At 42.0% G+C, this 26369-nt stretch overlaps 1 protein-coding gene across 1 annotated transcript in view; it reads right to left on the reverse strand.

Moving 5' to 3' along the window:
• Positions 1-26369, reverse strand: part of Fili (Fish-lips) — a 96579-nt gene that overhangs the window by 13383 nt on the left and 56827 nt on the right. Inside the window, exons 2-4 of the mRNA XM_002049703.4 lie at positions 16956-17010; positions 5598-6641; positions 675-835 (exon numbers count right to left, since the gene is read on the reverse strand). Of these exons, the coding sequence (XP_002049739.1) occupies positions 675-835; positions 5598-6497 (1061 nt within the window). The 5' untranslated portion in view covers positions 6498-6641; positions 16956-17010. The remainder of the gene's footprint in view (positions 1-674; positions 836-5597; positions 6642-16955; positions 17011-26369) is intronic.

Below are 26369 nucleotides of genomic sequence, written 5' to 3' on the forward strand. Positions count from 1 at the left end.
AAAAATAAATATATGTGTGGCAAGCCAAACCAATTTCTTATAAATCATCTTAAAAGCTGTTGTATTATTTTGAATTCAGTTTGTTTAATTTTTCAAACTAGCACTGTCTCGCTGTTGATTTCAAACCGATTTAAGAAAGTTAACCTTATAATTTTATTCACACGGAAAAGCAGAAGAGCTGGGACCTAAATATGAATGCAATATTGTTGGATAACAGCTAAGCATATTTTTCAATATAGAATATTTCATCTGAAATAAAAAGAAAAGTTTCAAAGGAAAAATAAAATAAACAAAAAGAAAATTCTTTAATTCTCTTCAAGCCATGAATGTCAAAAAAGTTGTATAGGACAGCCTGAGCGGGAAGGCTGTCATTTTTATTTCACTTTTTTTTTTTTTTAGAGCCTCATTATTATGTGCTGCAGAGTTTTGTTGTTTCTCTGAATTACTCTCACTTTGAGCAAACTGTTTGCTGTTGTCCAGTTTGCTGATTTTTCGTTTGCAGTTTCTCGGCAACTATTTGCTGTGTCTACATTTCATGGCGCTGACCCAGTTACCATCCGAAAAAGACATATATATGCACTAGAGTTTGTTAAGTATCTGTGTAACTTTTCTCAACTCGAGGTGCTGGGGCTAGCGGGGCGTTTGAACTTTCACTCGGCTCGATGGCAACTTACCTTGAATCGATGCGCTGCAAATAGTCCAGGCGGCTCAAGTGCAATTCGCGCAAATGAAACAAGTTTAAAAATGCGACGGCGGGCAAGTGGGCAAAGCGATTGCCGCCCAAGTTCAAATAAGTGAGATTTGAAAGTTTCGAGAGCTGCTGGGTGGGTACCATCTGCAAAGAGAAAAAGAGAGAGAAAGAGAGAAAACGAGAAAAATGAGAAAGAGTAGCAAAAAATCATTTAATTTCGAGCGTTTAAACAAACTGAGAGCCAAGTTTGGGGAAGCCGGGCTTATAAAATGTTAATACCATCCACTTAGCTTTAAAAGCGTTTTGCGGCTGCACTTGATAGTTGCCATTTAGTTGCCCTTCGCTGTCTGCCTTCCTCACCCCCTCCACTCTGCATCTTGTTTATGCCTTTTAGTCCACCGCCAGCTTATATTTGTTTCTAAAAGCGCTGGCATTCAAAATGCTTCAAGAGCCGCGAGGGGGCAGTTTTCAGTGTTGTTCAACAATAAAATGTGAAACACTTGAAAAGCGCAGCTTTTGGCGGCGGCCGCGGCGGCGTCAGCGGAAACGGAAACGTCATGTACGTCATGTACATCCGTGCGCCATTTTGTGATGTCTGGCCAAATCGCTTTATTTTCCGTGTGTATGTGTGTATGCGTGTGTGTTGGCAATACAATCAATCTTGCAACAAATTTGTTAGGGTCACAACAATAGCAACCAGAGCTAAGTAAAGTCTCGAGCGTGTGGCAAAAGGTTTTCCTAACTGTTTTGGCTCTGCTTTTGGCTGTTTTTTTCGAATGGCTCATCAAAAACTGTAGCTGTGTTCCTTGCCCGACGCCAACAGCAAACCACCCACCACATGCAGCTGCTGGCGTGTCGGAAGCTATGTGCCAAGCGTCCGGACACGAGAAGCGCCTGCGATAACGTAATGAACTGCGTGGCGGGGGCAGGCCGTCAAGGGGAGCAGTGGAGCGTTTAAAGCGACCAAAGGTGACAAGGCAAACGTAGAGCAAGGAGCAAAAATGAAAAGCATTACGCATACGCAATGTAGGCCAAGCGCTGCAATTGTTTAACCTAATGGCAATTTTCAGCTCACATTTTAACCCTTCGTGGGATCGCGGGACCAGCGCTCAGTGTTTGTACTGCACTCAAACGGGGGGTGCGGGCGGTTGACTAATTAAAAGGCTCGGGCATATACACATACATAGGGCGGGCAGAGGTCGGGGCAGGCCGGGACACTTCTTTGGCCAGTTCGTTTGCCAGCGCAGCGCAGCGTGAAAAAAGCGAGGGTGCAAAAGGAACGTAGCGAGAGAAATTTATGTGGTTAAGGCGAGGGGAAAGGTAGGAGTAGGTAAGGTAAGAGGCAGCAAGGCACAGGCACGAGTGGCATAAAAGAAAGCGAAATTATATTGACTTTGATTTTCCAAATTAATTTCCCTTTTTTTCCACTTCTCTTTGAATTAATGATTGCCATGGGTTTTCCTTTCGGTACCTTTGCTCCAATTTTTATCGGATAACTTATTGCATAGCGCAGAGAGCTTTATGTTTAATGCGAAGTATTGAAATAAGAATTAAAGGTTGAACAATACTTAGATTTTATACGCTCCTATTATAAAAATTCACAAACATAAATGATATTTATTCTTTGGCATGCCCAACGTAGCATAGAAACAAAAGCACAAAATATTTCTGTGTTTGATAAATATTTTAACATTTATGTAAATTTTGAAATTTTTTAGAGCTGAATAAATTGATTATAAATTCCGATATTCATTCTCTACTTTTTATGTGTAGGCGTGTGCAGATGTTTTTGCAATTATTAGGCACCAATGCTGAATGCAATCATATTTATGTGGAAAATGCAAAATCATAATTCACAACTAAAAGCACAATAAATCGAAAACAACAAAATACCACAAAGTCGTAAACAAATGCCAATACAAATGCGTACACGCATGCACGGACAATAGTATTTTTGTTATACTGGGAATATGTAAAATTCAGCATAAGTAATTTTTACGCATTTTTGCTTTTATTTTAATTATGAGAGTATTGAAAATCGAATATGTGCTTTTATTTATGCAACGGCACAGAATGTTCGCATTGAGAACAAGGCAATGTCTTTTTATAGAAACTCTCCTCTATATAGAAACTCCCCAATTGTTGTCTTGCACACCGCCCGAACGCTTTATCTGTACTGGAAATTAAGTTAACATTCCATTTTTTTTTATCTTCAGTTCGACTTGCAGATCACCACCTTGGTTAAGCCTGTCAAGGAAAAATTACAAGGGGCTTGAAGACCTGTACTGGGAAGAAAATACTGTTCGCCCTCCATGGATTAAGCTGTGATCCTGGTATTCGATTACCAATTACGATTACCGAATCCTTATAGTTAATCTTCCTTAATGAATAGTTGAATATTTATGCATAATTAATTACTGTCCCTACTAGACTAGCACATAGTCTAGGTTTCCTTATTATAAGAATGCACAACTCGATCGATTGCACGGGATGTGCTATTTCCCTTAAATACTATGCCTTATACAACAGAGAATATGTGAAACATAATAAATAACTAGTAAATTTTATGCAATCTTTCAATTACACTAGCCTGAGGTGAAATGTGGACTCCATCTCAAAGAGCAGCACGCTTTATGTCCCTGTGACCATAAACACATCGACATAAAATTGGCAAGCCATCAGTTAAAGGCATTCTAGTGGGTGGGTGAGGAGAGGTACATGCCCTGGCATGGGCAGGAGGCGGTAAGTCCGGAACTACAGTGTACCGACTATGGACTGCATAGCTGAATGCATTTTTATGCACCATGTAATCACAGAGCATTTGTTGTTGCAGCCGTTGCTGCTGTTGCTGTAGCTGTGGCTGCAGCTGTTGTTGTTGTTTTTGTTTTATGCAAACTGGCAACGGAGCTTGAGATAGAGAACAGCAGCCAACATGGCCGCAACCTGACGAATACATTGCGCACCTTTATAGGTCCACATCTAGATAACAGTCTGGCCTGCACGCACAAGCGCACACATAGATTCACATACATACATAGATATATTTATGGTCGTGAAAAAGGAATAAAGGACTACTGAGCGCTAAGCACCACATGCCTGCCGTGGCCGAGGCTAAGCAGGTGGAGCTGCGCGTAGTCAACGGCAACCGACAGAAGAATTTATGGCGCTTGGAATCAGTTCGAAACTACTTAAAATACCTTTTGGCATTTTGCAGTTGAAATATATGGTCTCTGGTCGTGTGCACTGTGTACAGGCAATACCTAATACTACGACCGGGTGCAGCAAGCTATGCAACGTCGTGCACCTCACCCCATTACGTTTCACTCCGCTCCTCTGGTCAGAGAACGGAACAAAAAATTCATTTGACTGCTTTTTGGAGCTGCTTATCTTGAGCTGCCTGGCGACTTTGTTTTTAGCCGTTGCAGCATGTTCTGGTTTTTCCTAAACTGCATTCCATTGTTACTTCTTGTGCTTCCCCTTTCCCTTTTCCCTTTTCCCTTCTGCCATGGGCCAGCTTGTTTTATTATGCGCAGACATGGTGGCAGTTGTTATAATGCAGCCATAAGCATAGGTTCTACCCTAGTGTGCTCCTGATCCCTATTATGTATTGCATATGTATGGAGAGTGCATGAAATTTTTGCCTGCATCGTCATACTTCTCCTTGGGAAGGGGCATTAGTAAGATTACGTATGTCTGGGCTGCTGTTTTGGCATGCAACGGTTTCAGAACTACTTATTTACATATGTATATAGATATAGATAAATATATAAATATTTATATATATTGTGCATGTATTTAAGATTAAAAATATTCCTTGCATACTGCTTCTAGCTACGGTAACGGAAATTTGAGCTTCATTCTTCTTCAAAAAAACAAAAACTAGATAATATTACTTGCTGTTAAAACTATTTTGATGTATTGACTCTAATTTGTACTAAGATAAATTGACTTAAAAAAATTACATAAATTTATTTCATGAAGATAGGGATAACTACCTCAATGCGTTACACACTCCAATGGAATATTTCTTGGGCCAGTTGTCTTCCGCTCATTTATCTATGAGATATCTTAAGTAATATATGCTTTAATATTAATTGCCTATAAAAGAAACTGGACAAACTACATTGATGTCTTGCTCCTTTTCATTTTGTACACTTTTCAAAGTTGCACCAAATGTGGCATGCAACAAATGCTTCATACTCAAGTATGCCCAAGTGTCTGTGCCATTTAAGCAGCTTGAAAGCTGTTGAGTGACAAGGACAGCAAGCTTAAAGTGTTGCTGGACGAAAAAAAAAAGAATGTTGCACGGGTAGAGTCGGGTAGGGGGAGCTAAGGGGAAGGCAGAGGCAGCATTTAACGAACAGAAAATGTCGAGGAATAGGCAAAGTGTATACGCAACAGAAATCAGGACGGTACGGACATGTTTGCGTGCATAAATAGCAAAAGGACATGGCCACAGGACTCACTATATACGACTGTCTGCCTGCATGTGAGTGTGCGTGAAGTTTAAGGCATACACACGCCCACACATACGCTAGCAACAACAACAAGTTATGGTTATTAATTTTGCGTATGCAGCAGGCAGCACAGGAAGGACGAACTTAAGCTGCTGTCCATGGCTGGCCTGGCCAGGCCAGGACAAGGACGCCTGCAATCCGCTTTGCAAAGTGTTGGTCACAGGATTTACAACGAAAGCAACAGAGCAAAGTGTCTGATTTATGTATGTGTATGAGTGTGCGTGTGTGTGCGTGTAAGCGCCTAAAAGGCAGCCGCAATATTTTAGCTGTTGTGTGCAAGTAGATATGCCGTGTCCGACTGCCTTCCGCCTGTTTCATGCTAAATTATTTTATCTAACAAGTATACGACATGTTGCTGCATGTTTATGCCTGTGGTCCCCCACACTCACCGTCAAATTGTTATCCGATAGATCCAAGTGCTTCAGCGAGATGAGTCCCTCAAAGGCGCCCACATCCAGCTCGCTCATTACGTTACCGCGCACGCTTAGAGCCAGCAGCTCTTTGAGGCCTTCAAAGCTATCGTTTCGCACGTACTCGACCAGATTATCGGACATGTCCAGGCTCTTGAGCGCATGCAGATGCCACAGATTGCTAGCGGGCACATCTAGCAGCCGGTTGTTGCGAAAGACGAGCACCTCCAGCGACAACATGCCCTTGAAACAGTTATCCTCCAGGCTGACAATATTGTTGTTGGTCAAGTCTAGTTCCACCAGCGCCGCGAGATCGCCCAGCGCCGTGGGATGCACTGTCTCAATGCGATTGTAGCTAAGATCCAGAAGCAGTAGATTCGTTAGTCCCTTGAAGGCGTGCTTGTGCAGGGCGCTGACCAGATTCCTGCTCAAGTTCAGAGTGCGCAGTTCCGTCTGGTATTCAAAGTTCTTGGAGCCCAGCGTTTCGATGATGTTTTGCGAGAGATCCAGCACCTCCAGCTTCATGTAGAAGGGCAGCGTGAACTCCAGATTGCGTATGCGATTCAGCGTGAGGTTTATGTACTTTGTTTCCGGATTCAGCTGAATGGGCACATCCTCCAACGCCGCATCCACGCACAGGGCGCGACTATTTGCATCGCCGCCCAGGCATTGGCACTTCGAGGGGCAGAAGGCATCTGTGCTGCCAGGTAGCAGCAGCAGCAGCAGCAGTAGCAGCGGGAGAAGGTGCGCCGGCAGCCAGGACAACGCTGTCGGCCAGGGTGTCAGGGAAGGAGGTTTACTGTCCTGTCGCCACTTTGTGTGTGAGTTGGTTGTGTTGCTGCTGCTGTGGTTGTTGTTGCTGTGTGTGTCGGTTTCCATTTTGTTGGTTGTTAACGTGGACCTCAACGGCCGCCTCAGTTTCCTTGTTGCTGTTGTTGTTGCTGCTGTTGAGTTACTTATGGTTGATTTGAGGTGAGTGTGATGCAATATCACCAGTTATTGGACGTCATTGCTGACAGAGTTCTAAACGCAGAGGGAAGTGCAAAACATAAAATTGAATAAGTTTTACAATATGAACCATGTTATATATGGAATTCATTTATCTCTATATATACATATATTTTAATCTCGTTTTATAAGAATACAACAGCAGCTAAATACTTTTAAAGAAATTCTCGCTGCAGTAAAGCTTAAGGCTTAAATATTTTATAATTTTAATTGACTTTCCAGAGCATCCCCCTGCTGCTCCATTGCCATCGCAGCGTAGGAGCATAGTCAGTCACTGGAGTTATAAAAGTGTACTTTTAATTTTCCGTCGGCATAATTAATAAATAAAATAAAATAGAAGAGCCTAGAAGAAAGTTCCTTAAGCTCAAGCCTTAAGCTGATTGTTAAGATTTTAAATCCTATTTAATCTAACTTTACGAATATGCATGCATTTAAAAAATGATTTAAATTTTCCAGTCTTTGGCAGCTTATGATCCTTAACTGGAACTATTACACTGCGTTATGCAAAACTTTTTGGACGGCGCACATTAAGAGAAACTGCCGACAAGCCAGGACTGACTTTGCATCCAAACCATAAAATGCAGCAGAGCTAACTCAATATCATTTTCAATTCCTACTTAACTCACCGCTCGTCGTCTGGAAAGTCAGCAACTTTCTATGCGAGTTGTCAGCACTTTTCATCGACCTACGAGTTTTGACTTTTGCTTTGGCTCTAGCTCTTTGAGTTTTCAGGTCGGTCTCGACTTTTATGAAATATTAGCGCGTAACTTATGCGCATAAATCTTGCGGCGTGTCTCTAAAAAGCGAGCGTGTTAAATAAACTGGCAGCAGCCGCAAAAGTTTTTTTTTATGAATTACGCACCCAAAAATGAAGGAAGCATCTAACCGCGAAAGAGGTGTTGCGGCAGCAGAACGAGCCACAGACTGATTTCCATATTAAATCTGTATTTGAAATACTGAGAAGAATAGCATTGTAAAGTATTCTAAGCATAAAAGGTTTGCTAATTGTCAGTTGAAAGCCTTAAACATTTTATTGTAATTTCAAATTTATAATTGCATATTATCCAATAAATATTGCATACCGTTCGGGCAATCGCTTGAAAACAGAGTTCTCTGCTGGGCATTTGCCGTTGCCTACTTTTAGGATGACATTTAAATGAAATTGCTTATTTTGCATGTTGGGACCGAAACACGCCCAATAAAGATTTGTTTATCCTATTTCAGCTACTGCCTAAGGCATGCACTCGATTTAAATTAAATATTTGCCCTTTGGCGAACACTCAATTAGGTAATTAACAAATTACATGCATATCTTCCGGTGTCTTCGTCTCAACCCGTTGTGTCATTTAAGCACTTGTCTGTTTGTCTGTCTGACTGCCTGTCTGCCAGTTACTTTGTGCAAACAATGAGAAGACCTTTCAGAATCACCCCGCCACCTTCAATCCCTAAAACTATTTCTCCGGTGTACACGCTGCAAATTTGAACAATGCTCTTAACTAGCTGTAAAACAAATAATAAAAGCGTAGCGCAAACTTTTGAGGTTTCATTCTGTCAACAAAAGTTGAAAGCTTACACTCACACATGCAATCCACAATCTTCGCTTCACTCCTTCACACTCTCTTAATTTCTCTGCGTCTCTCTTTCTCCCTAAAGTTCTTCGCTCCGACATCGCAGCTTGGTCGCCAGGTCTTGGATCATATTTTCTGCCTCAATAAAATTGGTGAAAAACAAAAAACCAGCAGAGTCAACTAACCAACCAATTGTCCTTCCCCCCCACACACACACACACACTTGCTCCTGCGTGGGCTGTCAACCCCCCCCCCCCCCCCCCCCAACCCCTACTCGATCGCTTTCTCTATGGCAGCGGCAAAAAAGTGAAAATTGTGAAAAATTCACTCCTGTGTGAATTATTAAGTTTCGCATGGCCATTGTTGTTGTTTTTGCTCCTGTTGCTTTTGTAACAGTGCATGTGCTTGTGCTTTGTGTGTACGGTGTGTGTGTGTGTGTGTGTGTGTGTGTGTGTATGGCTTGTTTGTTTGCGAAAAAATAAAGCAAAAGGCACACAAAGTTTTTAATAAACTTTCGCACGCCAGCCTCACTTGACTATAGTCGAGTCCCAGCGATGGCTGCCTCTCTCTGTTCCCGCCTCCTTCAGAGTGTATGTACTTACTAAGTGGGGGCGTGGCACTGGCAAAGCACACAAATATGATTTCATTGTGGCAAATATTTTGATAGCACGCCGTCGCTTGCGGTTGCTGCGTCAGAGGAGAGGCTGCAAGTTTGAGGCTATAGTAGTCAAGAAGCGCCCGGGCCACCCAATTTGGAGCACCCTCGAAGGCGCCGTCAAAGGCCAACAAGTTGAAAACTGTTGTTTTTGTTGCACTTTTGGCACTTTTTTACTCCCTGGCAGTTTTAATGGGGCCACCATAATCGAAGTTGGGCCTTAATAGGCTTATAAAATGCTTAAATATGTACGCAAACTGAAGGTGCATGTAAGCCGCATAGTGAATGCCAATCTGTGTGTGTTCAAAATGAAGGAGTGCTTAAGTCGACTTACTTCATAATTGAGCAGGAACGATGGAGTCTGACGTGTGCTTGCTTGTACTTGTAATGGGAAAATTTAGAATAATTTGAAGTGGAGTGGACCTACATTCCGTATAAGCAGAAATATATGAAACAGAGCATTTGATGAAATCGTAGAGAATTCATCTCCTGTCGTGTCTATCTCTGAACATTACTTTCTATTTGGAAGGAAAAACAAATTTAAATCGAGGTATTCATACTTTTTATGAATTGTCCGGAAATCAAATATAACTGCCTGAAGAACGCATTTTGAATCTTTAAAGTTGTTATAACTTAAGCAAAGAGCTTATGGAATGCGCATTTTCCAATCCAGTTTTAATATTCTTAATCTTTACGGCAGTCTCTTGTCAATTATTGCCTCTTCAGTTTTTTATAAGGCTAATTTAATTATATTGACAGTGCCATGTTTTTCCGTCAGTTTATTTGAATACAAGCGTAACTTGGAGTACCTGAAACTGGAGGAGCCAAGTTAAAGGGCCTTGACATACAAGCCGAGAGTCTTAGTGGGAATGCTGGGAACGGGACGTGCCAGTTAAATGTCATAAAAATGGAAAATAATAGCGACTACCGAGAAGGCGCAGCATCAAATGCTGATAATGGAAAAGCGCCTCCACTTGGCGAATCTACAGCAGCAGCTCCCATTCCAGGACTTTGGCCACGCATAAAACTTTGCACATAAATTTAAAACCAGCCATTGAGAAAAAGTCTGGGAATGAGTGCTCAGTGTGGTGGCGGCGGGAGGAGCGAGGAGTGCGCGAGGAGACAGCGTTGACTGTAAGGCCACAAATGGTAAGCGGGTGAGGTCAGGGTTCAGGTTCAGGTTCAGGCTGCGGAAAAGCGAGGAAGCGAAGCAATCAAAGGTGAAAAACTTTGCAAACTATGCGAAAGCAAACAGGCAAAAAGTCAATATTAATATTCACTTAGCAAGGGTCTAACGGCTGGATGGGCGTGGAGAGGGGGAGGGCCATGAGTGGGATATGCTGACAATGGCCAGGCAAATGCCAAGCAAATTGAAAATGCGACGAAAAACGTGAGACGCGCCAACTTTTCCACCTCAACGTGCCCGAGTGCGTTTATTTTTATCAAGATTAGCATTTGGCTCGCCTGCCGGTGCCTCACCCCACGCCCCCTGCTCAGTGCTCAGGTATTGAATAGGCAAACAGAAAAGGCAACGTCGTCGACATGGAACCCAGACAACGTTGCAGATTCCTAGCCCGATTCCCCGAGTCTCACTTTGAAGTGCGGCACGCACAAATTGTCCCTCTCATTCTCTGAGATTTCCCAGCCACGAGCGGAGGCCGAAGACGCCGTCAAAGATGAATCGTTGATGTCGTCGCTGTCACCAGGCAGCAGTTCTCCATCTGCCGCTCCTGCCCGCATTGCTTGGACCATATAATTGAGTGCCTGCAAAACTTTCAAGTGCCTCCGCTGTGGCAATTTGGCAAAAGCCTTTGCCACAAAATGTTGCCGCACGCATAATTAATGCAATTGTTGGCACATGCACAGCCACAGACACAGACACAGGCAGAGTTTTGTTTTGTTCTGCTTAGATCTGTTCAGTTGGTCAGCCAGGGGGGCCAAAATGGTTGGGGGAGCCAGTTTGTGTGACAGAACTAAACGCAAAATTGTGTTCTCTTGGCCATGCTGTTAGAGCGATGCATGTTTCAGCATTCCATCGAGAACAAAATGCTTTTAATAACTTGTACTTCTGATTCAAATAATAAAAAAAAACGTATATGTTTAATTGCATACGGATAGACGAATGCAATCAGGAATACAACAATGACTTCTAGATGAATTTTCTTTTTAATTTTAGAAAGGTGGTTTTCCAGACCTAGCCCAGGGTTCGTTTCGAGTCTTGGTATAATTTACAATGGAAAAATTGTGGTCTAGATATAGAAAGCATTTCAGTAATCGTTTGTTCCTCGTGGCGCATCTGGCCAACTTCACACTTAAGCTGTCAAGTTTTCTTTCTAGTACAAGTATTATCTTAACCCCCTTGCACATGCGATAAAATCTAAAACTTTATTTGACCATAACCTGGCACAATAAAAACCAGTTGAGCATCTTTTCCATTTTAAACATTTAGTGCAGCATTTTCCCAACCAAAGAAAAAACACAGCAGGAAAAGGCAAACGAATGAGCGACAAAAACTTCAAGCTGCATATAAAGATAAAATATTTCATTTGCCAGGCAGTCGCCAGTGCTCCGCTCCTGGGTCTCCCTTTTACCCCGCATTCAGGCACTCTCCTCCGGTCGGTCATCCATCCATTGTGCACTTAATGCAATTGTCGCATTATTTTGGGCCCGGCCACCCGGCGACCCTCTTACTCCGCCCATGTCCGCGCATATACGGGAGGGAGAGAGCAAGATATATATTTTTAAATACCTAGTTCGCGTTTTTGTGTCTATTTTATAGCGTTCGGGTTTTTATTTTGCCGCATGGCGTCTGCTCCGCTTGTTGCCTGCTGCATGCTGCATGCTGCCTGTCTGCATCTGTCGCGTCTGCCACGGCGTCTGCAACTCCGAGACAGCTCTAGATATTCCTCTTGTTGTTGTCATAGTTGTTGTGGCTCGTGGCCGCTTATTAAGCCATTTGAAAAGGCGCTGCCGCATTTTCGCTATTTTTTTTTATTTTTTTTTTCTGTGCTGCAAATCAAGCGATGCGCACCACAACAACAAAAAAAACAACACAGACGAAATAAACGCAAAGTCTGCCATTTTCCCAGGCGGCTTTTTAAGCTTCAGTATTTTTCAGTATTGTTTTTTTTTTTGCTAATACCCAAGTATTTGTACTAAAGCCTAAGTGTACCATCGGCAAATAAAAATGTTTTACAATTGAAACGAGTGCCAAATAACAACGATCAGTTTAAGACATTTTTCACAGTAAAACTGATAAACATTTAGTTGAAGTTAAGTATTTAATATGGTCTAAGATGTAAAAGAGGCGCAGTTAAATAAACAATCGCATATTTATAAACGAGCCTGGATTCGGGATTCAAGTCGGCTGCTCGCCTTTAAGTTTGGTTTATTCAATCATTTAATATTTTATTATTTGTAATTAAACTACATTCATTTAATATCGCAAATCTAAATAATACACGTGACTACGTTTAACTATGTCCAGCACATTAGCTATAAATTCAACATAATAAACTTCGCCAAAGAGGCAGTGGCCTGAAGGCTACGTTTCCGCAGTGCCTCGTCACATTGCTCATACGCCGGGTTGTGAATAATATTGATTTTTACTGGCAGCCTTAAAAAGAGTCGAGTACAACGCACTTTGCGTTTTGGCTGCTGCTGCCAAATGGCAGCAACAGAAAAAAAAGCGGAATAGAAGTCAGCCGGAGAGAAAAAACTTTGGGCCACTGGCACAATAATTTGGCACGCAAACCTTTTTTTTGGACGCTAAGGCAAGCATTTTCATGCAGCTAGAAGGGTTGAGCGGGGCTGGCAGATGAATGTTGGAGTTCGGGGACTGTGCTTTTCGGGCAGCCGTAGGGCGCGTACATAAAAAATGAAGTGAAATACATTTCGGAGCTAGTGGCGCACATTAAAAATTCGCCAAAGCCAACACGGAGCCAGGGACTGGGACACAATGGCGCCGTGCGCGAAACTAAGGGCGACTCAGGGCTTCACTTGAGGTGGCGAGGCTAGGGTTGGGGTAGGTTTTGCGGCGTGCTTATAGTTCATAGTGTCCGGCATGTTTGCTTTGCGGATAAACATATAACAATTAGAGTGCTCATTGTTGTTTTTTTGGGAAATCTCTAGGCTGCCATCCTGAAGGCTTAAGGTTGGGGTTGGAACTTGAATTTCATGTGTGAGCCAGTTAAATATTTAGCTAGATTTCCTTCTTAAATTATTTTAAAAGGGTTTTACAACACCGACCACGACTCAGCGCCAGAATGCAAATGAGCGCTGCAAAATGGGTCAAAGTTTAATGTGGGGGGCGTGTTTCAGCAGTTGGCACTGGGAGAATGGTCTACTTATTTATGGCCAACCTAGCGAGCATTTGGGTTATTGAAGTGTTTCCCCGAGCAACGTGTCCGGCATGCTAATATGAGGTGAGATAGACAACGAGGCATAGGCATATGCAACAGTTTGCTCTCAGCTATAAAACACTTTGAATCAGAAAGCTGAAGATTTATTTCTGAAATTTTAATTTATATTTTTTAATTAACTTACATTCAATTTATATTAATAGATCTTATATAGACATTCCTTTAATTCCCATTGTCTGGGCAATATGAAGAGCTCGTTCTTAAACACATTCATATCGAGTTCTTGCATAACTTTTTTCATTCGACGTAATCATATATGCTAAATAAAAACATCAAAGGGTTAAAAAAAAACACAATTTAAATTTTTGTTGCTTGGCAATGTCACAAAATATTTTGTAAGAATTTTATCGGACAGGAACATAAATTAATCTAGCAAATGAACAAGCGAAATGAAGCGGCACACAAATCCCAGGAATTTAACCTGGACACATAAATTTCCGTCGAGAAGTGTAACAAATGCTCATTAATATGCCAGACACATATTGCGTGTGGCGTGAGGGAGAAATGAAGGAGGGGTGGGAAACAGCAGCAGCCTCCAATGGAATGCGTTGAAATAACAAAAGAAGTTAAAAAAAAAAACGGAGGAAAAACAAACGACTCGCAACTGAATATAAAATTTATTAATTGGCAGCTAAATAAGTCGCAGGAATTTACACGTTAATAATTTTATTAGCAAGCTGCTGCAGGTGGTGGGTGGCAGGCGGACGGGCGGATGGGGGGGCGTGTCTGCGACAGCTGCTCGTTTGGCGGCAGAAACAAAAATAAAATGGAGACATTTTCAAATTCCACTTTGTCATAAAATGTGGAAATAATGAAAAATGTGAAATGTGTTGCCAAAAGGGCGACAGCAGCTTTGGCTAATGTTCCGGGCATTGGTTAAAGGGTAGCTAGCATCAGGGGCGTGCGGAGGGAGACAGAACTTTTGTTGAAAATTTAAATAAAATGTATAAAATGTATAAAATGCACATAAAACATGCACAAACTATTTTTAAACAGTCACAGCACAGATGTTGCCCGTTGCCCGTGGAATCAATAAATTATAATCACTTCGAGGAAGAGACAGCTTTTGGAGTGGGGCAGTTGGCTTTGCTGCACGAGGGGATCGCTAACGAAAATAATGCCGAAAATTAAAGCAATGCTCGTCTTTTTTTCTTATTCTCCAAACTCTGCCGTTTATTTCCAGCTGTTGAACTCAATTTAAGTTAAGTGTTTTACTTTAAGGCGAATGCCATACGCGACCAGACGCACGACCACGCCTCCTTCAACCACTGAAACGCCCACACATTGGCAGGCCAGCAAAGTCAAAGGCGAGAGAGCGTGGTTGGGGGGATAGAGAGATGGACACAGAGAGAGAGACCAAAATTCATTGCCTTTTAATTGCAGTTGGCAGTTGATACGAACAATTTTCTACTGAATGTGTGTGTTGGCCAAGGGGGAGGAATGGAGCCATCGGAATCCAGAGTTTTCCCCATACATAAATTTTACTGTTAATTGAATGCAGGCACTTGAAAAATGGGCAGACTATTGGGGCTGACTGGGCCAAGGGCAACCTGTTGAGTCCACTGAGTGATTTATGGACCTTTTACCAAAAAAATTGACAATGGAAGTCGAGGAGACTGTGCAGTCGAGAAAATTGTTCGTAATTTTGTGGAGCATTGCAATAACATGCTTAAATAATAAAGAAGCAGCTAATTAAGAAATACTGAGAAAATTGTATTTATGGAAGATACAAATTTTGCATACATTCCCGTAGAAGCTATTGCCAAAAGACAGATGGAGAGTGAGAGAGCGACATGTTGATTATTACAAAAGAGGAATTATCGATAGTCAGATTTGGGATGTTGAGCACAGTTGAGCAGAAGAAACCCGCTGGCTCAAAAACTTGTTGAAGGTATACAGTTGAAACTATAAAGTTTAATAAATAGCGTGTAATAATAAAAAAGTACACATGATAAGGCGCAACATATGTAAGTTATCTCATCTTCATTTCGGAACGACATTATCTTTTAACACCGTTTTTTGCCTGGTGGTAACACAATTTCCCGGGAACATTTTCAACCATAAACACCCAAGGACAAGCAAATCAATAAATAACCCACCCATCGTCATTGGAGAGGTGTGAGGCATACGCAAAAAATACGTTTATAAAAATAACACACACAAAATCAATGAAAATCATTGAAGTGCCGATAAAGTGTCCCCAGCATGGATAAAGGAATCGGCAGCCTCATTTTTGGCAGATTTTTATTTTAAAAATGGCCAAAAGCGGCTGCCTAACAACGACCTCAACTCGTGTGCTATTCGATAGGTGCCCAACAAGCACACACACACACACGCACACACCGCCACATACACCCACAATACAAGCACGAACACACACACTGGCACAAGCACACATAGATTGTCACGGGGGATCGCAGTTCATGTATTTATATTCTTGGTAATTGAATTATATTTACGCATAAAATTTATTTATTCATGATTTGCGTCAAGTTTGGGCAATGTGATCCCGAAGCACGTAAAAGTAATTTAAATTCATTTTGTCGCCTGGCGACCAGAGTTGCCAGACAGTATAAAAATACAACATTTAGTAACATCTCTTTTCATTTTACAGATGAACACAGCACAGCAGAATGAGGAATGCAACAAAAATCATGTTGAGTGCACACATATTAGCTCAACTTTTGTGGTAAGAAGTCAGTCAGTCGTTTTTTCGGATTGCAATGCTGCCAAATACCTACACAGTGAGAAATGTAGAGTACATTTGTAAGCTTTTTGTTTATACAGCAATTTCGATAAGAACTAGCCTAAGGCCAATAGGGGAATTAAATGACTTCAAGTAAAAATTGAATTAAATGCTAAAAAAAAAATAAAAATATCAAAACTCGTAATTTAGTATTATTTGGCTTGTCTATATGTTATTAAATATAATAAAATATATCTCATAAAATAAATGCCATGTGATGCTTACAGTTGTGTATTAAATTTCACTTTTAACATGATTGGGATTAATTTCAAAATTACTTTATAGAAAGCGAAGATTATTTTGAAATAAAATACAGTTCGTCACTAAATAATGTCTTTTTTTTTCATTTCTAGCTAAAAGCCATGTTCATGGCAAGTTGGGGTATATTAAGATGTAAGCGACGGCCAAAAGTTGAGCGAGCACATGTTGCTTTGTTATACCGCAAACAGAAACATATTCAACAAGAGTGAAAAGTAATCAAAAAAGAATAACAACAGGTTTTATATGTATGTTATTTGTAAGGTAAAAGTCAGTCTCAGTGGAAATTGGTTGAAAACAATGCCGTGTTTTTACGGATTTTTTTATTAGAGCATCAGAACTTGCCTTCTGATTTCTTGTACACATTCTCTATGGACGCGGCAACATTTCTAAGAGTTTTTGCTCTCGTTTTTGAACTTTGCGGAAATGAAAGAACATTTTGCAAATGGAATTCACCTGGTCTATGGTTCGTTGAGCGCATTTCCGTGCTGCATTAAAGTCCTATCAGTCTTGGGGACAGGAAATTTGATGGCAATTGCTTTAAATTTGCCAAGCTCTGCAGCTCATCAAGTTACAAATTGGTTTTATGTGTGATTTCCGGATTCTAATTACATTATGCAGGCTGTGGCTTATACAACAAATGCTACGCTACGGAATGCAAATGAAACGAATCTCACTTACCTAGTCCTTGTTCACTTGCTTAGCTAGGTGTCTGCTAGGAATCTATGGCATAGTTCTGTAAAATAGGCAGAAGTGTGAGAAAACTAGGTTAGCTGTGTGAATCAAATATATGTATATATATGTGTGTGAGAGCATTACGCACTCATATGTGAGAAATAAGTCTAAATTGAAAGTTTAAAGTAACAAGCTGAGGCGCAACCACTTTATGCTGAGTTGCAGGTAACTGTATTTGTATTTCTATGCGATATATTTGCAATTCGAATTGCCGGCTTGAGGGCTGACAAGATTAATATCTATATGGTCTATGCCCATGACTGAGGTATATCAAGGGCCATCAGATGGCCGATTTCATGTTCCATTTTCCATGGCATAGTAAAACTAACTAACCATAAGTCTGCATGTTGGTAACTTACTTAGCAGCTACTTAGTTTCAGTTTGGCCTGTCAGCAAAGTTTTCAGCGCTGTCAACTGAGGCAACAACTCAACTACTGCGTCGAAAAGGGGCAGCCAACAAGTTGCATGTGCAACGTGCAACACGATGGCTGAGAACCAACGCCAAGAAGCACCACACGCATATGGACACAGGGCTGCATGAGTGTCCAAAGTGAATCAATTGAAAGACTTTTGAACAAACTAGTTCGCAAGTTAAGGAACTAATTACGCACACATTGTGAGACAATTACTACCTGAAAAGAGGGGAACTGTGCAATTTCCGTGTATAAATTATTTCAATTCTAACGAGCGAAGAGAAAACTGTTAAACATCGCGAACCTGCAAACCCCAACTCAATGTTTTTGTGCCCAAATGAACTAGTTTAGTTGATTGTCTGTTTAGTGTAGCCCTCGCTGTGGCTTCCCATCAGTTCAATCTGAAGCCTCCTTCAACTTTTTCTTGGCAAACTTTTCTATAAAAACGAAATTTGCAATTTCAATTCAAAAGCGCTTCAACAAGCGACGCTGCCACAAAATAGTGTGGGAAATAAACGCACACACACACAGTGCGACTTGCCACGCACTAATCGGCGAATCAAATGTCAAGTAGCTGTCGGTAGTTTCTTCTAAGCAGAACATGACGCACGTGAACCTCAATGCATGTCGAAATCCATCTCCAGTTCAGGCTCCAGCTGCGAAGCACAAGTTTCAGCTCTTGAATATGCTGGCAGTTTGGTTTCCGTTTTAATTTGTTTGCGTGTGTCGAGGTCAAAGCGGGTATACGCAATATAAATTACTCATACGCCGTGTTGCGATTAGAATCGCCTGCCGTTTGAGTTTCAGGGCTCCGTAAATGCATAAGTAAGGCAAAAGTATCAGCGAGTAGGCCACAAAATCACAGCTGAGCTGTGCTCAATGCAAACACAACTCCAGCCACAAGCTCGAGAGGGCAATGTTGCGTATACTTGATCTTGTTACACACAGATAAATGTCAATTTATTTGCCACACTCCAAAACACTAAGCCGCTGGTGGCCTTCAGCATGAGCTAAGCCGCCGACCCCACCTCGTCTGCCACCCACCCTCTTTGGTGGGTACGTCTGTCTTCCTGCTTGTCTGTCTGCGTGGGCTTCTGACGCATGACGAGATGTAATCGATAAACAGTAAGGCTTGACGAGGCTTGACTGTCTGACTGGTTGGCTGACTGAGCGACTGACTGCCTCTTGGCAATTTCATTAAAATACGTTACGCTTTCCATCTCCCATTCGCTGGCTTTTCCATGTCAGCAATCAAATTATGCTGAAATTTATGCGGCCCAGCAAGTTTTTAATGAGTATTATTCTAATTAATAATTGCCGCTTATTACAGTCTTCAAGCAGAAATACAATTTTAGGAGTTGCTTATCCACATGACAGAAACTGATTTGCTGAGTGATTGGTTTATCATTAATGAAGTTTGAACTAAGTCTAAATCTAACTGATTGCAAATGTCAGTTTATAAACACATACATATATAAGCTCATGTAAGTGTACGGATAAGTTAAAGGTTCCATTTATTAAATCTTAAATTTGAAATGTTCTATACATTCCCAGGAGCCATAAGCGCCCTCAACAAAAAAGCTGCCAATATCAATAAATGGGACAAAAGATTTATTTTTTCCCCACAATTGTTTACACCTTATCCCCATGCCGAATTGTCTGGGCATTGTCTGGTATTTCTAAAACGCAGCTCAGGTGCATTTTACACGCTTTTACGTATTTTATGGAAACGCGGAACCGTATAAAACCCAAGTAAATCCAAATGCTACATAATTTTCAGCTGGCCGCAAATAAAAGGCCAGCAAAAAAGGGCCATGAAAATTGAAAACGAAAGTTAAATTGCAAACAAAAAAGGGAATAGGGCAAAAACGAAAGCGTTGGCGAATATTACTTATTTTTATGCTCCCTTTTTTATTTGTATTTATTTTCGGAGGGGATATACGCTTACCGCAGACGACGTGCTCGTTCTGCTCCTGGTCACAGCTGGATCCTGACCCCCGCCCGCAACATTCAATGGCAAACAGTCAGTCAATAACGTCGTAATAGACGGCAAATAAAAATCGCTTTTATAGGTGTGGACATTGGAGGTTCCTTTTTCGATTTGCGCTTTGTTTGCTGCTATATTGTTGCCATTTTAGCCAATGTCTGCGGTGGTCAAAAGGGCTGCAAGTAAAACCAAACAAAGCGAAAGCTAAAAGCACCCACGCAGCAAAAATGCTGAGCAGCAGCCCCAAATATTCCGAAGGTGGGCAAATGAGGAGTGAAAACCCAGCCAACTATTAATATTGAAACTGTGATTGCTGCTAAATCCTTTCACGCTTTTGTTTTTCTTTCAATTTCAATGCCAGGCACAGCTCTACCGGAAACGGAAATCGCTGCCCTAACAAGCAGCCCCACTGAAAGCCATAGCCAAAGCCAAAGTCAAAGTCAGCAGACAGTTTTTGATTGTTTGACGTCTGGTCAGGATTTCTCTGTTTCTGTTTCGGTCTATGTTTGTTTTTTTTTTTTTTTTGTTTTTTTCAATTCTGCGGCATAGCCAATTATTTTAGACAAGTAATTGCTAGCACAGCAGCACGGAATTCGTAGAGCAGACAAATTGTTTGGGGAGCAGGTCCCTTAGCCTGTTAAGACTTACGGAACTTTAGTCTCGCCAATTTCCCATCGGCTACTGCCAACTAATCTAAGAGCCATAACTCTGGCCCAATAAATTATTGCTCGCAGACCCGTGGGTAATATGAGATCCCCTCCATGGGCGCCAAAGTATTTGTTTACCCGGGACCCAAGAGCTTGACATGCAGAAGCCGCTTAAGCGCACTCCGCAACAATATCAACTGCGTATTGGGTTTCAGTCTTTTTAGGGGCACACAACTCTGCACTTCAACTGGGTAGCGGCTTATTGTCATGCGAGACACTTGAGAAAATCGTAACGCGGGGGCGAAACTTTAGAGTCTGGTGGCGAATAGTAGTATCAGAAAAGGCGGAAACAAAGGCCCAGCCAGCTGCACGAGCGACTCTCTTGCTGTGATTTACTTAAATGAAGCGAATGCTAAGAGGCTATTAAGTGGCCTCCATTAGTGGGTGCTGACAGCTAAGAGCTTACATGATAATTGCTTAAAGCAAGTAGGCTTCAACAGCAGCTCCCATTCGCAGGAAGCTCTGCTCCAAGAGGCAGCAGTTTTTTTTAGTTTTATATCTCAAGAAGCCCAGCGGATGTTTTGTATTATATTATTTGACTCTAGTTGTGCTATCAATATATTAGGACTATATTCGAAGAGTCCAAAAATGTTGATTATCAATGAATGGAAATGCAGATCAGTGAACATTTCACCAAGGCTGCAAGCTAATTCATTTTTACTACGATCCGACTGTGAAACCAGCTTCAGTCAACGACGACTGTCTAATTTCCTTATTCTTATTAAATTATTTGTTGAAGTTGCATTCATTTTACTCATTTTCTCTCTGTTCGTATAATTATTTTAAATGTAAACTTTTGATTCATTAATTTAGCGCAACTGTCTTTTCATTAGCCTACTAAATGAGCCTCATTAGCGTAGTGTCCATTTTCCAAAAGATCCAATCAGTGGCCTACACACTACCCACCATTTTTGTCATTTATAAGCCAATTGTAGCCAGGCTAATGAACTATTTATAAACGTGAAAAACTATAAAATAAAAATATAAAGTGCAAACAAGTTAACAGTTCAGGCTCTTCAGTTTGTTGCTCTGTTGCAGTTTTAATTTGGAGATGTGTCCACGACGAACGTTGAGTTTTAACAGCTCATTAACATTCGCTACACGGCAGGAGACATGACAGGTAGCGGTGAAGAGGGACCTACAGATGGACGACGACACTTTTGACGTGGCCCGGGCGCGTCGCATCATTCAGAAGCTGCTTAAGAGCCCACTCCAAGAAATGTGCCCAAATGTATATATAAATACTTATGGGAGTAGTCGGAGGGGGCGCAGAAAGAAGCAGCGCATTTAAAAGCCCAAAGTATCTGGCTGTCAGTCTGTCAGGCTGTCAGACAGCGCGGCACTTGCGCTCAATCAGCGCGCCGGCCACGTCAAAATGTTGTGGCAAACAAAGAGCAGAGCAGAGCAGAGCAGGCGGGCGGGCGGGCGGTTGGGCGGTAGGTGCTGCCCAGTGCCGCTGTCTTGTGGGCGAGTGGCTTATCACAAAACTCAAATCGACAACACAACAGCAGCAACTGTGGCAGCGGCACCGGCAGATGCAGCGGCACAGAACCTAATGAAGTGTCTCAAAGTAGCTGTTAATATGTATTCTGACAGACAGAACGAGCGGGGGAGGAAGAGAGAGTTGTGTGACTGAAGGGGCAATTGATGTTTTTTTGCTTTATGGCCCAGCATTAAAGTTTTTATGCCCTTGAAGTAAAAAACGCGTTAGACAAAATGCCAAAAGCTTGTTAGCAGGAAAAACGCTGCAGAAAAGCCATTTACATTTTGGCTGCCAACTGCCTCTCGACTCGCGACTGTCGACTGTCGACTGCTGTCGAGCCGAGCAGAGCACATCAATCAACGGCACTCGGCAGCATTAAAATGGTAATTTAAAACCGCGAGAGAGCAGCCCGAAAGTACTCCCGAACTCCCTCTCCAACTTCTCCAGCTACAGTCAAACTGCAAACTCGGACGCAAACTCATCATACCGACGTTTTAATGATTGGCCGCCGGCTGCCAGCAGCGCTGCAAATGCAAATGCAAATGCAAAAGCCCAGCTACCATCTCTCAGTCTATAATCTGGGGCCCAGAAATGCCGGCGGCCAAGTTCAGGCAGCGCCGTAAATCAAGGTGCAACACCTAGTCCAAGCCCGAGCCCAGGCCCAAAGAGCTGGCAAGGGTGGAGCTGGTGGGGTATCGTAAAGTGTTTTGAGATATGTCACCCGTGGGGCGTTTTTGTCATTTCAAAAGTGTTCAATCAACTGTCAGCATCGTCAGCATCAAACATCTGGCAGCATGAAGAACGGGCACCCAATATATTCGTAGCGTGAGGCAGCCAGCATTAGCTTTGTGCTTCGTATCTGCCACAGATTGAATATCTCCACCGAAGTGGCCATCAGCTCAAAGGCTAAAAGTAATTCGAAACTCTGTGTGTGTGTAGAAGCTTCACATACAAATTGCCAGACAAATGTACAAGCGATTACTCAACTCAAAAACTGCGGATACTCCAGTATATCAATATTTGACGAGACGATCATCAAAAATTGCACAACATACAACCGGGCTTAAAGCGAACGACTTGAAACTTAAAATTGATAAAGACCAAGTCCTAGATGCTAGAAAATGTGTAAAACTAAGTCCACGACTATTTTTTTTTTTTTTGGTTTGCAGTCAGGATAGTTTATAATATGCTATCATTTATATAATTCGTTTAAGCCTCCACACTTTCACTTTCACGCATCTCTCCCAATTTGCGACCTTCTAGTTTGAGGCGACACATGTCGCCTTTAGGGGGCGTTTTCAGTTGACGATTCACTCGGCGAGGCATGCGAGCAAAAAGTTGTCGCATTTGCCGCTTAAAGAATGTCTTCAGACCGCGGGCGTCCAAAAATTGCAGGCAGACACAAGGCTCCAGCTAGTGGGGCAACATACACTAAACGACACCAGACAGCCCGAATGCATTTCCTGTATGCCTTACACTTACTTCCGTTTCTATTTTATGACGTCGTTGGCGTCGTTTCGTAGGTGTGAAGTGAAATTTCTGGAGGCGCTTGGCAAAATGTTGCTTCTACCGCCTGACTGCCTGCCAGCCTGCCTGCCTGCCCTCTGCCACTGCGGCATATAGAGCTTGCACCCTGCACCCTGCTACTTGCCACTTGCCACTTGACTTGTGGCGCCTGGCTGACAAGCGACAAGCGACAAGTACAACAACGTATTTTCATATTTCTTTTGGGCGTTGACATGATTGCTTATAAATGCAATTTTGTATATCATATCAACATCATCAGGGTAGGGTATAATGCAGCCTAAGCGGGCACAGAGACCATCAGTCCGCCCATGCTGCCAGGCGTTGTTGCTTTTAGTATTTTTTATTGCTTTTGATTATTATTATTATTACAAACAGATTTGATTCTGAAGTGAATGCACTTTTGAATGTCATGTAAAATATTCCAAAAGCAACATTATTCGTTTATTTAATGCTGCGCCTCAGGCTAGAATGTGATTTGAGTGTCAAGTAAATGCAAACTTTTGTATATGGCAAATTGAAAATTGACATTAAGACTTATTATCTGTGATTGTTTGTAGCTTGAAAAGTTCTCATATAGTCATAGCTCAGCTAATTCCACATTATCTGCTTTCAAACTATCGTATAATTTCATTTTATTTTTTATGTTTTCTCCTCTTAAAGCCACATCTTAAATTTGCATTACGCTTGGGGGGCACCTTCTATAATATACTTTCGCCGGGGCTTTGGCGGCACACGCTTAAAATGCTAATGACCCACATAGTCATTAACTTTGCAGCGATAAGCGCTGGTAAAGACACGAAAAATAAAAAATATGAAGAAATTTTCCGTGTGTGCGCTCGCCAGAATTTCCCGGGGAATGGCACGCGAAACCGACTGGGCGAGAGTAAGAAATGGGCTACTGGCAAACGAACAGAAACATCATAACTTTGACGGAACGCAGAGGGCAAGCCATCGTCAGGAGAAAAGTGAGGGGGGGGGAGGGTTGGTGTTGGCAGTCAGGAGGGCACCAGCCAAGCCCTGGACGAACGTCTGACAGCCGCTCATCAAATTGCGAGCAGGCGTTGCAGGAAATTAAATAATTTCGTGTAATGTAAAAAAAAGCAGCGAAATTTTAGGAGTGAGCTGCGTTAATGTTAATGCATTTTCTGGCACTGGCTGGCACGGCGCATGCCAGCTGAAATATATAAATGGAAAAAAAGAAGAAAAATGTAGACATGCACACACACACACAGACACACACGCACACACAAAATGGGTGCGTTGAAAATGAGGCAAACACTCAAAATGATTGTTATCATCCCGTGCCAAATGGGTGTGTGTGTGTGTGTGTGCGAGTGTGGTTTAATTTTTTTTTTGCGCTCTTGGCTTGCCAATTTCTTTGCCACGCCCCAGAAAGCACATAAAACAAGAAAATTATAGCATAAATTGAAGTGTGTGTTTGTGTACACAATATATAATATGTATTTTGTTTCTTTTTTGAATGTCCCCCTTAGTGCAAATGTGCGCACATTTCAATTGAAATGGCAGACACGAATGTGACTCGCAGTTCTGTTGTATTTGCTGCTGTTGCAGACTCTCCAGTGTAGGTGGCATGTAGGTGAACTGCTGCGTCTGCCGCATATTTGATTTATATTGCCATTTACACTTGCTCGTTATTGTTATTGTTGGTAAACAACAAATAAACAACAACAAAAACCCATGGCTGGCCTCTAAGCCAAAACGCAAAACGATCTTCAAATGCAGGAAGTGATAAAAAGGAGTGGAGGAAATGTGATATCACAAGATAAAAGTCTCGTACCTCTGCAAAGATCAAATGTACTCCTCGACCTAGCAAAATAAATTACTAATTTAAATAATAATATTTTATACATTTAGAGAAATGGAGAAGGAATTAAAGAATCTATTTTAGTGGTATACACACATTTTGAAGGACTTAAATTTAAATAATTTACACGTAATTAATTGCAAACTGAAATTAGAGCTCAACTACCCGTTAGAATGACCGTCGGGTGTGTCGTTATGCCCACTGGAATTGCCACCCAAAAATGGACTTTGACAGCATTTTAGCGCAAACAACACTCCAAAAGCCAACAAAAGGTGACCATATGCAGGGCTCGGCACGCAGTGGCCCCAAATGATTTGAAAATAACAGTCGTAATTTGTTTGCCGACACAACAGACAGACACGAAAGGAGGCAAGAACTTGGATCAGGATGGAGTTGGAAAGGAAAATGAGTATCTGGCTGAGGCCACAGCTGGCAGGTCAGGGCTGTGTGTGGATGTGTGGATGACAGGCCCCAGTCCAGAAGCGTACCACTAAAAAGGCGCAACATATGCGCACATTTTACATGCCATCCATGCCGCACCGACTTTGGGGAACCGTTTGGAGCCGGGAGCTGCATTATGATGGCCCCGTGGAAGCCAGCGACAATTAGACAAAAGCCCAGCGATGCCAACGACGGTGTACGGGTCGCTTCAATTGCATGTCATTGTCAGAGTGTCAGAGTGTAAGAGCGTCAGCGCAGCTTTGGGGTTTGAGCTCTTGCTGGTTTGTCGGGTTTTATTATTTTGAAATTAAAATGCTTGTCCTGCCCCCAGCCGAGCGCCCTCCACGTGCTGCTCCACCTTCTGCCTGCTTCTGTTTATGAGCTTTGTGTGTTCTGGCTGCACATGTGTGCAGTTTGGTGGCCATCCGACTGTCTGTGATGGTTATGGGCGGTTTGAGGCATGCCTCCTCCTGCTCCTCTCGCTTTGGGGCCTGCTACGCACTTCGCATTTGTGTTGTTTGCATTTGGGGTCGACTGGCAACAAATGTGCACGTACACATTTTTAATTGATTAAATATGAGACAAAAAAAGAAGAAATATAAATGGAAGGATATCTGTGGGCTGGAGAACACAGATGTCAACTGTCGGCACAGGTGCTAGGGTTAATGGAAGCTGAAATGCGTCAGCTGCGATGAAAGTAAAAGGAGTTACATGAAAGCGAAAAAGAATGCTTCAGCTGAGTTGAAAGTAAAAGGTGTTATATGCAATCGAATAATTACAATAGACAGGCAACGAATTTGTTAATAAGAAAATGCTTTAACAGTGAGTTATGGGACTTTATTTAGTCTACAATTATAATATTTTATCTTAAACCTAATGTTTTAAGGGGTTAATTTCTGTCAGATTGACGCAACAACGTTGACAACGTTGTTTTTGTTTATTTATCAAATATAAATCTAAATTGGAAAGAAACTGAA

The sequence above is a fragment of the Drosophila virilis genome, chromosome 5 (genome assembly GCF_030788295.1).
Source record: "Drosophila virilis strain 15010-1051.87 chromosome 5, Dvir_AGI_RSII-ME, whole genome shotgun sequence".
Taxonomy (NCBI): domain Eukaryota; kingdom Metazoa; phylum Arthropoda; class Insecta; order Diptera; family Drosophilidae; genus Drosophila; species Drosophila virilis.